This window comes from Brassica napus, chromosome A10 (assembly GCF_020379485.1).
Source record: "Brassica napus cultivar Da-Ae chromosome A10, Da-Ae, whole genome shotgun sequence".
Classification (NCBI taxonomy): domain Eukaryota; kingdom Viridiplantae; phylum Streptophyta; class Magnoliopsida; order Brassicales; family Brassicaceae; genus Brassica; species Brassica napus.
This window is the reverse complement of record NC_063443.1, coordinates 12735066-12753606: the sequence shown is the minus strand read 5'-3', so window position 1 is coordinate 12753606 and position 18541 is coordinate 12735066. Positions and strand designations below refer to the sequence as shown.

Sequence of the window (18541 nt, the reverse complement as noted above, 5' to 3'; positions counted from 1 at the left end):
CCTCCTTGCGTAATGCTTCTTCGCCCACAAATCTCAGTTTATATATTTATATTTGCATTTCTCTCGTTCCTCTTATATATACATCGCTATAAAAAGCTCGAAGAGAAAAGTAAACACCAACCTTTACGTTCTTATATCTCTCTTTCTTGTTTTCTTCAGATTAATAAGGTTTTGGATTCTGAGAAAATGGGATTTATCCGGCCACCGGCGGTGAGAAAGGACGGTGACTACATAGAGAGCATCTTTGGAGACTATTCCGCCGGCAAAACAAAACCAAGTCGGAAGATCAACTCCACCAAGTTCGTGACGGTGCTGACGCTTCTTCAGTTCGTATTTGCCGTCTACGCCACTGGACTTCTCTACTACATGAGTCCTTCTATTGACTTGCGGGCCAAACCGGACTTCACTTGGGCCACCAAATGGGCCCATAACATGCGTAGTTACATTGTTACCCCTCATGTCGTCAGCCATATACAAGACTCTGCCTCCTTTCTGAAATCATCGGAGGAGAATATTCCGGCGGTGTTCTCTCCGGCGGAGGTTTGCGAGTACGAGAAGATTGACTTCTCTCAGAAGAAATCAAACGACGAGAAGATGATCAAGATGAAAAGAGAGCTATACGACGACGTTTTAGTCTTCCAGAAGAAGAATCTCGGTTCCGAGAGTTTAGAAGAGCTGATGAAGATGAAGTCTAAATGGGCCTTAAACGGGCCCAACAAACCCAAAGTAACAGTGATCCTAAACCATTTCAAACGAAAAACGCTTTGCGCTCAGCTCGATTCTCTCCTCCACCAAACGCTGCCGTTTCACCATGTCTGGGTCCTCGCCTTCGGGAGCCCCAACGAACCCTCTCTCCGGCGAATCGCCGGGAGCTACAACGACTCTCGGATCAGCTTCATCAGCTCGAACTACGACTTCAAGTACTACGGGAGATTCCAGATCGCGCTCCAAACGGAGGCGGATCTAGTCTACATCCTCGACGACGATATGATCCCCGGGAAGAAGATGCTTCAGATGCTCGCGCACGTCGCGGGGACGGAGAAGTACGAGAACTCTGTTCTCGGAAGCATCGGACGGATTCTTCCTTTCCGGCAGAAGGATTTCACGTTCCCGAGCTACAGGAAGTTCCGATCAAAGGAGGCGGGGCTTTACTTGCCTGATCCGGCGTACGACATCACTCTGGATCGGATCCTCCAGGTTGATTTCTTGTCTAGCTCGTGGTTCTTGTCAGCTGAGCTCGTTAAAGCGTTGTTCATCGAGAAGCCGTTCACGTTCGCTACTGGCGAAGATCTTCACCTGAGGTTAGTTTCGTCTTTTCACATGTTGGGGTGTATAACAAGGCAGTGTTCTAATTACTTGAAAGTCAAGAAATAGAAAAGTATTATAATAATAACCTAAAAGTTGTGTACTTTCATAATCATTGCGGTAACGTCTATAGGATGATGATTTTCGTGAGAGTAAATGATTCACGTGTTTAGGCAATGTTATGTAATCATGATGATTATATTAAAAAGGAAACTTTGTTCTGACGTAATGATTTGTTTGTGTTTTGGCAGCTACCAGCTTCAGAAGTATAGAAACGCAGGTTCTTTTGTGCTTCCTGTGGATCCAAATGACAAAGAGACGTGGGGAGATAGTGAACATAGACTCGCTTACGTCTCTGAGACCACAGTGATCTTCAAAAACATTGTGGAAGTCAGAGACAACCAATGGTGGAAAGCGCTTTCGACTGGTTACATAACCCAATGGGCTGCAATGTATCCTCAGAAGATCGACGCTCTGTTCTACGCGCATTCGATCGATGAAGTCAAAGCGCTTGGTCCTTTGCTTGAGAAGTTCAGAACTACCGTTGGTAAAAAGGCTTACATCGCGGTTTCAGGAGGGAAGTTTTGTGCGTGCGAGGATGCTGCATCGGCTTTGAACTGGCCTAAGGTGGTTTGCAATGAGAGGAGATTCAAGATTTTCGATTTGGAAGTGGGAGCTATCTTGGGTGTGTCGAACTCTGAGGTTCCTGTGTTGCAAGCTGTGTATTCGAGTATGAAAGGGCTTATCAAGATCCATAACCCGAGCGTGGTGATTACGGTAGCTGATGCTGATCCTAATGTCAAGAAAGCTTTGAAAATGGCTACTGAGACTAACCGTAATGGCACTGCATTGGTTCTTCTTCCTAGAGCTTCTATCTCTAAGGTTTTGTGGATGGCTGATTTAAGATCAACAGCTTTGCCAAGTAAGAAGAATCTTCATTACCTCTTTACTGTTTTTTTCCTTTGGCTTTTTGCTTATCTGAAATTTGAAATGGTTGCAGACTGGAATAAGATGAGAGTCTCAGTGAACATCATCACACAAAACCGAGCTCAATCTTTACTGAGATTGCTTAGGTCTTTGAGCAATGCATACTATCTTGGCGACGAGATACCTATCAGCTTCAACATGGATAGCAAAGTGGACGAAGAGACGATCAAAGTAGTGACCACATTCGACTGGCCTCACGGACCAAAAACCTTAAGAAGAAGAATCATCCAAGGAGGATTAATCCGAGCCGTGAGTGAGAGTTGGTACCCAGCTTCTGATGATGACTTTGGTCTCTTACTCGAAGACGACATCGAAGTCTCTCCTTACTACTACCTCTGGATCAAATACTCTCTCCTCGCTTACCACTACGACCCTCAAATCTCCTTCCCGGAACTCGCATCCATCTCTCTCTACACACCCAAGATCGTCGAGGTCGTTAAAGAGAGACCCAAATGGAACCCAACAGACTTCTTCAAACAGATCCACCCACACACACCGTACCTTCACCAGCTACCTTGCAGCTGGGGAGCTGTTTTCTTCCCAAAGCAGTGGAGAGAGTTCTACGTCTACATGAACATGAGATTCACCGAGAACGCTAAAGCCAATCCCGTTCAGATTCCGAAATCGAGAACCAATGGTTGGCAAGCTTCTTGGAAGAAGTTCTTGATCGACATGATGTACCTTAGAGGGTACGTTAGTCTCTACCCGAACTTCCCTAACCAGCAAAGCTTCTCGACCAACCACATGGAACCAGGAGCTCACATTGCAGCCAAAGACAACGTGGTGAAACACAACAAAACCGACTTCGAAGTTCCTTTGCTTATGGATGATTTCAGAAACTTCTTACCGAACCAGAAACTCCCTCCGGCTTCAAAGCTTCCGTCACTCAACCTCTTTAACATGCCGGTTTCTCTTAAAGGCCTTAAAGCTGCAGGTGCTAAGCTTGGTCAAGATGTTCTTCGTTGCAACAATGTCTCTGAGATTGTTGCCGTCAATCATCAGACAGGTTTACCAGCTAGATGCATGAAATTCTGAAGATACTCCCATTTTGCCGACCGGTAATTTTTCTCTGTGGATTCTTGTTGATTCTTTGTTTTTTAAATTAGTTATATATTACTATATGGTAGAATGGAAATAAATATAAGGAGATATGTAACTGTCTAAAGGCAAAAGAGTAAATGTTCTGTAACCTTTGATTAACTCCACTTTTTCACTATAGCTCTGAACTTGAAGTGTCATCAAAAGAAACATGATTTGATTCTGATGAATACACTGTTGTTGTCACCTTTGTCTCTGTAGCCATCACAAGAGACATCAATGTTTCTTTCTATGTAGATGGCAAATCATCTCCTTCATAAAATAGATTCATCATACCAAGTCTCTTTTTAAATCCTCACTAGAATAAAACACAATGAAAAGAGAGGAGCATCTGACCAAAACAGAGACAAACAGATGTCTACACATCCCAAAAAAAACAGAGTTGTCTAAATGTAGATTTGATTAGCCCTTCCTAAATAACCTCACAGGAAAATACAAATTACACAAACGACCAGTTTACAAAGGAGAAAGCAAGACAATGCAAAGTATTATCATTGCCGTCGTTGTTTTCAGATGATGATGCAGCAGGAGCAAACACTTTCCAAGCAACAGCTTGTTCATAAGTCACATGTCTTCCCATCGTAGACAAACAGATCCCTGAAGGCAAGCATGCATATCCCTGTACAGACAAGACAAATGAGTCTCAAAACATTTTCTTCTGACCAAAGAGTTCTTTTTTTTGTTTATACCTGTTGCATCAGCTTGGCGAAATCAGAGCAGAGAGCCTTTCGACCAGATTCATCAAAGATCTTTTCCAGTGTAATGTCTTGTAAGGCTACAAGTGTTGTCTCTAGCATGTCTAAACCAGCTTGGTTCGCGAACATAAACACTGGCTGAGGCTGCAAACATAACCAGACTATATTAAAACGGAGTACAGTTAAAAATGTTTAGAACTAATGGTGTTCACGACACACACCTTTAAAGAGCAACACAAAATGGCATCTTGGTGATCCCATAGAAGTTTCAATACCGAGTCGTTGCTTCCAAGCGAGTCAACCGTCAGCAACTCCGAGCCTAAGTGGTGACTGTAACAACAAGCATTATACGTTAAGACAGTAATTACTTAGCTAGGGTATGTAATAAAGAATCATAAGTAAAAAAAAAAAAACTAACGTGTAACTTTGTGAGATCCATTGGGCAAGAGTAACAGCTTCAGGAGACCCCGGGGACAGTTTGGATCCCAGACTTGGGCTTATCCCAGAGGGTGAGATGGCCATTGCAACACGTTGAACCGATGAGATCACGCTCCGCACGTACTGACAAGCCATGCCAGCAACATTGTCTTGCAAGTTGTTTTCAAAAGGGAACTGAAACGCGATGGTGAGGATACATCTTGAGCTTGAGCTAGAAGAAGAGTTTCCAGAAGCGGTCTCTGGTGTTGGACCAACTTCAAGGCTAGAAGTTAAGTCTAGCGTTCGGTGGTTAGCTGTCAACAGATCTTGCGCATCTCCCTGAATGAAATGAAAACAAAAAATGTGAGCCTTCGAACACAAGCAATGTATAAAAGTAAAGATGGAGCTAAGACAAGTACCGTTTTAGCATCAACGGGTATGACTCTGAATCCAGAAGGAACAAGAGGAGCATCATCTGGGAACATCTCATTGATGGGAGCAAATATTAGTTCTGAACATGCTCCAACAGCGTTCTCATCAATCCCAGTACATATCTGCCATACATCATTAAGGTCAGTTCAACTATAAAACAGTGAGAAACTTCAAGATTTAGGGTATGACTGAAAAACACATTTGAAATTGCTTTTCATCACTTTTACGCCCAGAGTACTGTTTAGAAAGAGGGTACACATATCACTTTATTCTCTCACTGTTTTTGAGGTGAAAAACAATTACTCCCAGCACTGTTTAGACTTTCATTATTTCTTGTTTTTATTACTCTACCTCTTTTCCTTCCTATTTACTCCAATTAAATTACTCTCAGTTACTCAAAAGTTAACCAACCACACCCTTAAAAGATATACCTGAAGAAGATGGACATCACGGGACATGAACGCATCTTCTTGTGCAAGAGAATGACCTTCTAGTCTAACAACTTCAAGCATCTGCAATAAATTAACACCACATTAAAAATAATGGTTTAGTCTTCAGCAGAAAAGAGTTTGAAGCCTTACTTCTTCGTGTTCGATGGTATGTCCTAGAGGCATTATGATCTGGCTCCCGGTGAACCTTGTAGGCCTCATCCCCGGATAAGCAAAAGAACCAGCTTTAAGAGTTGCAGCAGAATATGCATCAACATTGAAGTCAGCCCACTCGGACCGATGCTCTCTTAGAAACCGGATCAAAACCGCAGGAGGAACATTCTACAACAAAAAAAAAACAACACACATTACAAAGGGTCCAAGGACACAAGAGTACCAAAACTAAGTCACAAGTAACTTACTTGGAGAAGCATAGAAGCCTTGGCACAAAGGACACCTCCAAGGAAGGAAAGAGAATTAGACATATTATTCAAATGCTTTGTAGAGTTAATAGCAACGATAATGTCTTCAGCCCCATCACAATGCATTGTAGACCATCCGTCGTCACCAAACCCATTAACCGCATCATTAAATCCCCTGCAAGAAAACACACCAAGACCATAATAATAACTTAAGCACCAAGCAAGAGATCAAATACAATTACAAGCTTATGATTGAATTACCTGCTTAATCTTTGACTAAACGTTCTTAAAACAGCAGGCTGTCTTCCTAATCCATACACTAATTCACCATTAGACTCCTGAGCTAGTTGCCTGATATACCTCAATGCCTACAACATGAACTCATCCATTAGATATGCTTATGAATCAATCATATGTCAATGTTATATACACTCACGGAAATGGTCATTTTCTGTGCGACGACTTTAGATGACTCGTAAAGGGGTCGAAGCACATCAGGAACACTCCAAGCCTACAATGCAAGTAGACTGATTAAGAATCAAAGGAAGCAAACACAAAATGTACAATAAGAAGATTCTACTTACCTCAAGATTAAGGTGATCCACAATGTGAATAATGGAACCGCCACCATCACAAGGCCTTATTAGATACCCACTAGAAAGCATTTCTGCTCTTACAAACTGAGAAGCTGATGCAGCGTTAGGACCAGCACCAGAACCAGAGAGTGACCTCTCACAAACCTTATTAAAGAAAAAAAGTCAATAACCAGAGAGATAGACATACACAAACATAACATTATGGGGAGTTGCATACCACAAAACTGCCATTGTCTAGGCTCGTTGTGTATCTCAGGGTCCAGAAATCGCGGGCAGGAGCCAGAGTCGTTGGTGCATATGTCTTAAACCAAAAGTCATTTATAAACTTTTATTTATTTATTTTCAAAAAGGGAGATAGAATACTAAACCAAAAGAGAGATAGAATTACCTGCATATAGACGAGCTCAATGGTGCCGCCATTACCAGCAGGGAACATAGTGAAGACTTCAAGGCTCCTACAGTCACGGAACCAAGATGGCCTATCTTTGAGGATCTCTGCAATCTGCAAAAAGAAAGAAAATAACACCAAACTGGTTTAACAATGTGACATGTTTGACACTAATAACACCAAACTGGTTTAACAATGTAACATGTTTGACACTAATAAGTCTTGAATGGCTCTTTCTTACCTTGACAGGCTCTAGACTAACAAGACCACAGGCTCGAGCTGCCACCCCACTGCATCTTTGCGAAATAGCAAAGATCCCAACCGAATCCGGACCAGGCTTAAACAAACACAACAAAACAAAACATCAGATCTCAATATTACACATAGCAACAAAAGTAATGAGAGGAGAGGAGAGGAGTGTAAAACCTTCATCCCAGGCATCTGAACCCAATCAACAGCAGTTCCTGTAGCCTTGGATAGGAACTCTGCCAATGTCTCCTCTGCGATCGAGAGCAGTCTAATAAACCAAAAAAAAATTAACTCATTAGCCCCAAGAGATAAACGTCACTACAAATTCACAAAAAAAAAAAAAAAAAAAAAAAAACTCTTACCCAGCAGGACTATTAGCGTCTCTAAGCGAATGCTGAGGAGTTGTCACCACAGAATCACAGCTTGGATCATTCACCTGATGAACACACATCATCAAAGTCAAATAACTTAATTGATCCATTTAACAAAACATTTAAATACAAAGAAGTTTTTAACATACAACAGTAGTAGTAAGCTGCTGCTTCATATATCCATTTTCACAGACGAGCTGAGAAACTTGCTTCTGCAACCTATCATTCTCCTCCATCAACAGCTTGTTCATAGCCGAAAGCTTCCTGTTTACGCTCTGGAGCCTCGACGCCTCTTTCCTCTGCTTATCTCGACACCTAAACCAAACATAAACAAGATAATTAGCTGTGGATCCAAATCTGGTCCTTTCACAACAAACCCACTAAACAGGAAACTCTTTGTAAGAGCAAAGCAAGCAGACAAAAAAGGACTAATAGTCCCCACAAAGTGGTCCAAGATCGTATATTACCTCCGGTTTTGGAACCAGACTTTGATCTGCTTAGGCTCGATGTTGGCCAAGATAGAACATTCACGGATCAACTGCTGTCTCCGGAGCGAGCTAGGCTTAGGACACTCGGCGTAGACACGCTCGAGGGCCTCGACTTGCTCAGCCGTGTACCTGACGTACTTGCCGCTGCTGTCTAAATGTCTGTTCATGCTATCACTGCTTCTCTCTCGGTGATTCGCCACCGCCATCTCCATCTTCTTTCTCCAAACTTTCTTCTTCTTCTTCTTTACTTCTTTTTTAATTAATTATTTGTTTTTTCTTAGGAAAGTCCGTCTGTTTATGTTTCAGTTTCTTAAGAGAAACGTAAATTGAAAGTCTTTTTTGTTTTTTGGTTCAGACAAAGAAGATTCTATGGTCGTGGCTTGTAGCGAAAGACCAAATCCGACATGTGGATTCTGAGAATTTTGGATAAAAGAAAAAAAAAAGATGAGAAGTTTTAAAATAAAATTTAAAAAAAGAAGTTTATAAGAAGAAAGATTCAGAAGATCTGAGAATTTTGAGAGATTCTTTTATGAAAACAGAGTAACACTCACACAATTTAAAGAGTGATGAGAAACACTAACTGGATGAAGGAAGCATTATCAGAATTGAGGACACATAATAAGCCTTTGGGTACAATTGAAGCTGAGAAGTTTCTTTTCAAGAATCTGAAGACAATTTAAACGGAATTAAAATACAGAGGAGAGACAGAGAGAGTGTGTGGTTAAGTGAGAAAGTGAAGGAGAGAGAAAGAAGGGGGGAGAGTTTAAGTGATGTGTGTCCGCTGTCTGAGCTTAATAAGAACAGAGAGAGAGAGAGGGGGAAGAATAAAAGAAAGAAGAAATTGTGAAACAGAGGATTTGCACGCAAACCGACAAGCTGCTGTAAAAAAAAAAGCTAAACTTGTGCGTTTTTTCTTTTCTTTTTATTTTATTTTATTTATTCGGCGTTTATTTACGATGCTGACCCTATTGTTTGTCTGAAATGACAACTTTGTAAGACTTTATTACATTTGTTTTATTTTATTTTATTTTATAGCGTAACTTGTTTACTTTGAATTTGCCATTTGGATTAAGATCAGCTCGGTTCATAATCGACTTTATTTAAGAAAATCTTGACTAAACTGGAAGAATAATCTGTCAACTCTAGTTGGCGAATGGTAAGAATCTAAAGGAACAAAATCTAGTTTTTTATACATTATTGTTGTATGTCTATTTCTTTTATGAAGTGTTGGTTGTTTGATTGATTGTAATTCATATTTTTTTCTGTTTGTAGAAAAATAAAATGTATATACAGATAGAAAATAATAAAAATTTAGTCCCGTGAGTAATTAATTTTAGATGACTTATTTATATTCTTATAATAATTTTCAGTTAGTTTTTACTAGACTGTAAAAAATAAAAATAAGCTGCCGCCAAATGATGAAAGTGAGATCACTCTAGAGAAACCTAACTTTAAAGATAAAAGTCATAGTTGGATGAAAGGAATGGTTTTGATAAATAAAAATAATAATAGATTGTTCCGGCAAGAATGAAATAAGAACATTGACGTCAAAGCTCAAATTAACACACAAAGGAATGAACGCATAGTTGATCCAAATTCACATGAGAAGTCCATAACGTACGAATACCTCCAACAACTATCATGGGATTTTTAGTTAGCTTGCCTAAAATTTTCTAAAATATTGGGACATTATATTTGATGATACATGATAGGAAGATGGACGAGAGAGTTATCAAGGTTTTGAAGAATACATTCATGAGATCACATAAAATATCAAGTGCTGTTTTGTGTCGCATATCCATATCTTGGTTTTTTAATGCTAAGGAGGTAACATTCTGTGAATACAAATGGAGTTTAAGATATCCACCATAATATATAATACTTTTACTAAAAAGAAAATTTTGAATTGTAAAATTTCAGAATATCGCGAACTATATATATTACTGGAAACGAGAATGGACGTTTAAGAAAGAAAAGCCTATGATCGCTCTGTCTCTGACATAATCATTTTAACACATCAAGCAATCAAAGTATGTCTTGTAATGGTGGTGTTTTATTTGTTAGCATGTCTTATCTTCCTTTATTATACGAACCAATTTTGTTTTATTTCAAGAATATAAATATAAACTCTGTTAAAAGGTTTACGAGAATAACTTGGTGCTATGACTGCTATCCTACAAAAGGCTGTCTAAAGGAGCTAAACCGCTAAGAACACGCCAAGACACGAATGCTAATTTAAAAGCCATCGTTGGAGTTATTAAAAGGTTAAGTTGGCCAGTTACTATTAAACTACCATTTACAAACTGATTAAGGCAGCGCATCATTTATTTGAAAACAATTTTTAAAATCAAAAAAGCAATCAGAAGACAGTGATCAGTCAGTCAAACGCAGTGCTACGACTAAACCTCTTTGAAAATTTTACACAACACATCATACTGCCTTTTTTACTTTCATCTGTAAGTGTAATTACTTTCTGTAAAAAAGAACTTTTTTACTTTCTTTTGGTTCCAACTTCCAAATATAAAAGTTACTTTCTTTTGGTTCCGAGTAAAATACCTCTTTTAGTTCTGTATTTTTTTTACTTTTAAGTAAATAATTTCATATTGACAAAATATTAGATTCTCTATACATTATTTACGAAGTGATTTGTACATGTATCATCATTACAATCACTTTAAAAAAAATAATGACATGACTTTCAAAAAATGTGACATGATACTAATCTAATTATGACATGTAAATTTTATTTTTTAAATTTTTACATATTTCTGGTAAGTTTTTTTTAAATATGCTAATAACTATTAACTTCTATATCATCATTATTTATTTCTATATAATTATTCATTTTTTGGTAAAACCATTAAAATATATTTAAACTAATAACTCATATATCACTATTAAATTAATATATATATATATGTATATATATGCATTATAAAAATAAACTAATTAGTAAATATAGTTACGAATATAATTTTTGACACGACCTTACAAATCATATTTTTATAAATATACTTTTTACCAAAATTAATTGTAAATGTCTCATCAAAAAATACAAAAATAAAGCACTAATCAACTTTTTTTGGTAAATGATTAAAAAATTATTTAAATTTATCGGTTCATTAGATTAATTAACAAATTGATTTTTCTCAGTTTAACATATTTTTAACTAAAACCAACAAAAATCCAAAATTATTATAATATATTTAAATATGTTATATACATATATATAACTAAGTCGTAAGAGATATATTTAAAATAAATAATAATCTAATTTAATATAATATAGTATTACTAAAATTGTTTTTATGAAATACAATTCTAACTTTATTAAAATTTAAGTAAACTCAAATTGAGAAAGTTAAACCAAAACAAAAAAAAATAAGATTACAGAAATATGTATATGATTTTTTTTTCAAACCATTGAAGCTAAAATATAAAAATATAAAATAAAAAAATATTACATTCAAATTATTGTTTATGCACATAGCGCAATAAAACTCCAAGTAATTTTACATATAAAAGAGTTTGTTATGAGTCCGATAGATTAACAAAATATGTATCATCTATATGCTGTCATATATAAATGATCTCTCCATATCAGAAACATATGTGTTTCTTAAAAATTATCTCAAAACTATACATTTTATATTTTAAGCATTTTATTAGATAATAATAATAATAATTAACTGTAGTTTGTATAAATAAAATATTTATTGATATTTATGATTTAAAACTAAGATAAATATATAACCATAGGAAGAATATATTATTAAAATTTCAATATGTTTTATTAATATCAAGATCTATAAATTTTAAAATAGATGGAATATATATTTTCGTCTAACTGGAAAGTGTTTTTTTTAAATTAATCTGAAAATATCTCAAATTTATTGAATGACTCAGGCTAATATTCAACAAATATGCAACCCAAGTATAGAAATTGTTACAACGTTTTTTTAAACTAAAAGTCTAGAACTTAATTTAAACCATGTTATCATTTTAAAAAACATAAAAGGACATCGCATAAATTGCAGGGAACCAAGCATTTAACAATATAGCCTTACATTTTAGAAGTTTGTTTTGTCTACTAAATGTGGATTTTATAAAAGTAAAGAAAACAATCTACGGAAAATGCGAGAGATAAACGAAAAAAATGAGAGAAGGGGGAATAGAAAATAATAATGGTTCCTTAATTCCAGACAATCTCCGTCTCTTTTATGGCCTCACTCTCTCTCAGACTTCGATTATCTGTCACACATCGCCTCAATAGTTTTCTCCCTTTTTCTTCTATTCTTTTTATTTTTTTTCTTATAATTCGTTCTTGTACTATATATATCTATTTAAACTCACTGTATATCTACATAACTTTTTTATGTGTTTTTTTATGCTAGCTATATCGTTTTATGTTTTTAATGGGTATTCTATTATTCTATCTACATTTTCCTTACCGTGTTAAACCACTTTTGAAAAAACCGTGTTTAGACCAACATGCAGTTAAAACGTTAGTGACGAACAAAGTGTATACGTTTACCGCATTTTTACTCCCCAACCATGACAAACACAATTGCCATTTTGCACGTTGATTTGATTGTATGAATATTGATTTGCCGAAAGAATTTTCATTTTAATGTTTTTATTTACTTTTCAATCTGAAACCATTTCAGTATAATATAAAATGAAAAGTGTTGACGACGTGGTATTTTCATCAGCTTTTCGCATGCGCCAAAAGTAACTCTCACGTGCTGACCACACATTTACACCCATTTATCTCTTTATTTTATTTTCTTCATTATTTTCAACAATTTTATTGTTTTGGTAATCTATATGCTTACCTATATATTTTACCATGTTTATTTATGATCTTAATATTTTACCAGCTACTTTTCAGTATAATAACCTTTGTTCAGCTATTATATAACCAGTTACGAACATGAGGTACTGTAGCAGCTAGTGCTAATTTAATTTATTTTATCTTTTACGATATTCTCATTCCGTTTGTCACCATCTCCAATATATTTTGCTATTTTCACTTCTAAAATAGAGGAACTCCATAATAGAGATGAGATATGCTTCAATGTATATGAACAATGCAATCAACTCTGCATTATTTCTCTATATATAAAGGAAAAAATAGAAATCTCTATTATAAAGGAAGAAATAAAGGTGGGTCAGAGCAATTTTAACTCTAAATACTATTTTAGAAGTAGAAATAGCTATAGATTAGAGATATTCTTACAAGTTTGACTGTAGTTATACATTTTACACAATTATTTTGTTTTGCTAAACACACATTTTACAAAATTGTTTCAAAAATAGTTTTGTTATTTGGTGGATATATTATTTTATTTTTTTATCAAAGGTGGATATATTATTCTGACCGAGAAGTTAACTTGATCATACTATTATATATATTCAGCTATGGCAAAATACCTTTTTCATGTGTAGAACCAACCACACCTGGGTTTGACAAAAAAAAAAAAAAAAAAAAAACCAACCACACCTGGAGTCGGATCCATTAACGAAGTGTCATCTTACAACTAACTGAATCAACTCTGTATTGCATATGAAATAGAAATATATCGGTTTTGTTAATGTATATGATTGTTATTGTCACTCATAGATCTGTTGCTTTAAGGTTCTCTTCAGTCATGTTTTTATTTATTTTTAAGATTCATTCAAATTTTGAGGCACTTGTCGTTAGCTGTGGCTCATAATGATAATGCACAATTTCATACTATACTAAAATAGTATATATGTTTGACCCATGTGCTTGATTGTTTCGCAAGCGACAAATTAAACAGTTTTAAAACAGTTATTAAAAATGGTTATATAATCAACTTCTTCTTTTTAACTTGAGGTTGAAATTACTCTTTTTGGTTACAATGATTACCTTATTTTATTCGTAGTGTCTAGTGATGAAACCATGATTCTTTGTTCTATTCTTTCAAATTCTATAGAAAATTACGCGCTATATAAATATTTTATATGTTTCAACAATAAAGTATTTTATGCAAATTAATTAATGTGTGCATGTGTATGTGTAACATGACGACAATAGCCTAAACCAAAGAGAAACTGAAACTGTTTAAATCAAATTATTGGCTAACATGTCCAGTTAAGGCCTAAGGGAAGTGTTTAGAACGTAACCATCGTTGTTGCTTTTTCACCATCTTTGTTGAAAATAGAGTACGAATATTCCTTTTAAGATTTAACTGGACATGCAATATAATTAAACATGTCCTAACCAAGTACGTTCATTCATTTATGTATGTGTATATATGTAGAACGCTTACAAATTCGATTCAATTACATTATCATATTCATAAATACAGACTTAACATTTTACAGTAAAACAATTTACAATCAATGACGAACGTTTTTTTTATTAAATAATGCAATACACGATCTAACACGCCCGAAACGTAGAGAAATAGTTCAACTTTTTTTTTTAAACAGAATTCAATTTTGCAGCATGTTGCATTATGCACTAGCTTACCTACGGAATCTACGTAAACTGCATATTACATATCTAAGCACTAAACATGGTAAGAAACACAACGAATTAACGATTGACTTGTATATTGTTTAATTTAAAATACCATTGAATTCAAAGCATTTTCACTTAAAATATGATGTTAGTACTGAGTAAAACAAAATAAGGTATTTATGAGATTGAAATCCTCTTTTTAATCATATTAAATGACAATCAAAAACAAAATCATAGAAGACTGTAACGGAAGATATAGTATAAGTTAACGAATCAGTCTATGTTACAGTTATACCATCATGTTGATATTTTTGAAGTTCCAATTTTTTTTAGAAAAAAATGTTAGAAAAAATTGGTTATAAATCATATTTCATGTAAATGTGTCAAATTGTATTTGATATTAACAAATTTTAATCGTTTTGCCTGAAAAAAAAATCATGTCGCGAGTTGCTACAAAGAAAAAAGAAGTGTCCCCACTAGTTTCGCATTATAGTACAAACTCAAATTATACACAATAATATTCCTTGAGATAAATAAACCATTTGGAAGCCGAAATAAATCCAAATTTAAATATGGAAAAGGTCAAAATGTCACACTCTTGCTTTGTTTTTTTGTTTTAAATATTATCTTTTGCTTTTTATTTGTCAAATATATATATTGTGTTGTTGATGTTGCTGGTCTTGATGGGATATTAATATTCCTCCACTTTGTCCCCTCCTAACTTCCCCACCCAAATTTAACATTTTCTTCTCCTATTTATTGTCCACTTTACTTACCTCTCAATATAACGTATAGGTTTAGTGTACCATTTATGAATAATCATATACATACGATATAATGTGACTTGTCGGCCTTCTATCTAAGCCTCACTCAAATCTTAATACGTTCTTTATTATTTTGTTGAAAGCATCGCTTATATAAGATAATACCCTCAATCGTATTTCTTATATATCATTTGTCTCGCAAAAAGAAATATATATCTAAAGTGTGTCTATACAAATGATTAAACTGATTAATGACTAAGGTTTTAAGCTAGAATTATCTTTTCCCTTTTTGGGTCAAAAGCTGTAATTGCTTTTTCTTGTATATATTCAGCTAGAGAATTCTCATCTTAATGGCTGATTTTTCTTTTCACTAGTAATAAAGTTAAAACATAGAAACAATAAACCAAATGTTTTAGATGAGAAAAAAATCTAAATATTCGAACAATTAAATAAATTTGAATCCATGTTCTGACGTTTAGTAGATTTTAAGCTAATAAAATATGTATTTACTGTAGAACTATTCTTTCTGCTGTGGTCCGTGGCTATTATTTTTGGTTATCAAAAATTATATTGAATAACATTTTTGAAAATTAAAAGAGCATATATAGTCTTCAAAAGGTTAAAGCACTGAATAAAAGGATGAAACTACCGGGTACATATACTAAGACTCCAAATTGTAATATGCGGAACAATTGTAGTGTGGCTCGAATAATAACAAAAATATATAAATATATAGGTATATGTAGAAATTTTTGTTATTATTAACAACGCTACGGTGCGGTGAACCTTAAATCTTTTCTCAAAAAGAAATAGACTATTGGGTATTGATGTAATGTACTACTAACATAAATAGCGTAGAATAGACAGAAGGAACAAACTAATTTTTTTTATTAACCCTATCGATTATCTAGTCGATTACAAGGTAGAATAGTTCGAAAACGTATCATGCATGATCTGAATTTAGAATAGTTTCCGACTGATGCCAAGATAAACTTGTACGTAAAAATAAGATAATTATGTAATTTGATCGATAAAACTAACCCGTATATTTTGAAATGTTTCAACCAGTCAACCAGATACATGAGTGATAGCATTCAGTGTAGACAAAGTTATTTAATGGTGATATCAATATATATTAATATACACATTTATGGTCATTGTGCTAACAGCAAACACAGTCATAATTCAAATAAAGAAAAATATCCTATCCCAAAACCCATAGTGAAAACGTTTGAATCAAAATTAATAAAAATTTAAACTGCATATAAAAGCACTTGAAAACATCAAAACCGATTCTAATTTTAAGAAATTTAGCAACAAAAAAATTAAGAAAGCAGATACATGTTAGAAACACAGATATGTGTGTATATATATAATAATAAATATGTGTTAAAAATATTTGTAGCAGCCTAAATTCAATATATAATAATAAATATGTGTTAAATACTTTGTAGTCGTCTATTGATTTTGTGATTATAATTGTCTTATTCATAATAATATTCTTGGCCACGATAAAAGAACTAAAAACAAAATATTCACATTTTGTTTCATTTTCAAACTAATAATTGTTGTTAATTAAATATTTAAAACACTAAAGTACTCATATGTTTTCGTTCATAATTGTTATCCTCCGAATGTTTTCAACCTGTTTTATTTTTTTTAACTGTTGTGGACAACATTTTCTACCGATTTAAGAAGCTTCTTATTCTAGTTGTAATTTTGAAGAGGAAACAAAGTTTTCGTGTGATCCAACTCCAAAATAACTAGTAGCAGTGCTAAGTTCTGGAACGTAAAAGTTGAAGTGTTTACAAGCTCATAGAGTATGTAGTTGAAGTATATATTAGTATCATGTACACCTATACAGAATGTAATATGTTATATGTACATAGTGTGATTATACAAGAGAGACTATACACCTAATATTTTAGGTTAAGATTAGGTATGTATACAGTGTATTTGTGATGAGATTGTTGCCTTCTTTACAGAGGTGATGAGAGCCCATTGCTTGCAGGAGAAAGAGAATAATGTGGGAAATGGGACATGCTTCGATAAACCCAAATATTCTGGGCCAATAAAAGATCCAATCATATGGGCCCACTTTGTCTCTATGATGGGCCCCATCAGTACTTTTAGAGGTAGCTGTCGAATGTGGAGACCTGACCTAACTGGGACCCAATCATCAGATCCCTTCATTATTCTTTTTGTCGTTCGACTAAATTCCTTAATGAACGAAAATGAATAATTGTCAATTTTTCACATCACATCTTCAAATCTTGATAATGTCTCTGTGCCCTCTCCTCCTTTGCGTCTGCATTGTTTTAAAAACGTAACTTTTTTTGTGTTTGAGTTTACACATATAAGAAATAATCAAAAGGCTCTTTTCTCGTTTGTATTTAATTAGGCCTACGTGAAATGATTTTGCATATGTGAGTGTGACCACAATGCGTTATAAAATTATAACTGTTCAAAACCCCATCTAGGAGAAACAAAGGTTTGGTCCTCTCCTCCTCGATTGGCATTGATAACGACAACTCGATGAGTATTTAGTAAGGCTAAGCTAATTAATGTAGTTGACTGAAGGCTGATATGTTGTTACCAGTTTACCATTTTTATATAAACGTCCGTGGCACGATCTTCATGATTTTTCTTGTTTTCTCCTCAACTTTTGCTTTTTTTATCTTTACCAAAGTCAAACTAAGTTTTTGGAACATATGAATTTTCAATATCTTAACGTCTATAATAAACAACTATGATTGACATTGCAATGATAAAACTTTATAAGACAATTTGACCAGTACACCACCATAAGCTAGTGAGCAGATAACTAGGACAAGGAAAAAGAAATTAATGCAGATCAATAATTATTAAGATAGTTTAAACTATGTAATTATATATAAATCTATGGAGTTGAAAGTCTTGAACGCTTTGTAGACTTTGAGTCTTTGACCAAAAGTAAGCATTGGCCAGAGGCAAAGAAAAGCAAGACATACATTTCATAAGTTGTTTAGTACGAGAAGTATATATCAATACACATGATTACAGAAGTATCCCTCAAAATATACTTGACCCTTACAGATTACAAAAGGTGGAAACTTTCTCTTTCATTTATATATGTGTGTAGTTTATGTTTAAAAGGGAATTAAAACCTTCCACTTTTCTTAACAAAAGAAGAAAAAAGCCTTCCACTTGTTAATGGAGGGGGATGTGGCTAGATTTGATGTATCAGCTACTTTAGTCTTTAGCGTAATTAGAGCACTAATCAGTATTATTTTACAAAACTAATCGCTCTGACAGATTGCTGACATAAGCGTTACTCCAGAACTGAACATGAGTTTTAGGGTTTCCTTCATGCCTTGATGAGGCTTGAGGAGGTGAAACTAAATGCATTTGTTATATTTAAATTACAAACTA

At 34.5% G+C, this 18541-nt stretch overlaps 2 protein-coding genes across 2 annotated transcripts; one reads left to right on the top strand and one right to left on the bottom strand.

Moving 5' to 3' along the window:
- Position 1: 1 nt before the first annotated feature.
- On the top strand, positions 2–3510 carry LOC106371618. Its single transcript, XM_048743036.1, has 3 exons — positions 2–1301; positions 1557–2227; positions 2306–3510. Exons 1-3 carry the CDS (start codon positions 13–15, stop codon positions 3325–3327), a joined length of 2982 nt encoding a protein of 993 aa, XP_048598993.1. The 5' UTR covers positions 2–12; the 3' UTR covers positions 3328–3510.
- A 114-nt stretch (positions 3511–3624) lies between these two features.
- On the bottom strand, positions 3625–8711 carry LOC106371619 (homeobox-leucine zipper protein REVOLUTA). Its single transcript, XM_048743037.1, has 18 exons — positions 7856–8711; positions 7538–7703; positions 7380–7453; positions 7195–7285; positions 7010–7105; positions 6769–6882; positions 6598–6681; positions 6369–6524; positions 6221–6295; positions 6046–6152; positions 5785–5959; positions 5516–5704; positions 5366–5446; positions 4922–5056; positions 4504–4841; positions 4307–4415; positions 4080–4229; positions 3625–4009 (listed from the first exon to the last, which is right to left on the bottom strand). Exons 1-18 carry the CDS (start codon positions 8086–8088, stop codon positions 3830–3832), a joined length of 2553 nt encoding a protein of 850 aa, XP_048598994.1. The 5' UTR covers positions 8089–8711; the 3' UTR covers positions 3625–3829.
- Positions 8712–18541: the final 9830 nt, after the last annotated feature.

Bases quoted from the DNA above. Each gene is read 5' to 3' on its own strand.
- LOC106371619 (XM_048743037.1), bottom strand. From the start codon at position 8,088: ATGGAGATGGCGGTGGCGAATCACCGAGAGAGAAGCAGTGATAGCATG. The intron at 7,704-7,855 runs GTAATATACGAT...TGTTTGGTTTAG, and splicing joins GTCTGGTTCCAAAACCGGAG to GTGTCGAGATAAGCAGAGGA. The intron at 5,447-5,515 runs GTAAGGCTTCAA...AATTTATTGCAG, and splicing joins ATACCATCGAACACGAAGAA to ATGCTTGAAGTTGTTAGACT.
- LOC106371618 (XM_048743036.1), top strand. From the start codon at position 13: ATGCTTCTTCGCCCACAAATCTCAGTTTATATATTTATATTTGCATTT. The intron at 1,302-1,556 runs GTTAGTTTCGTC...GTGTTTTGGCAG, and splicing joins GGCGAAGATCTTCACCTGAG to CTACCAGCTTCAGAAGTATA. The intron at 2,228-2,305 runs GTAAGAAGAATC...AAATGGTTGCAG, and splicing joins AAGATCAACAGCTTTGCCAA to ACTGGAATAAGATGAGAGTC.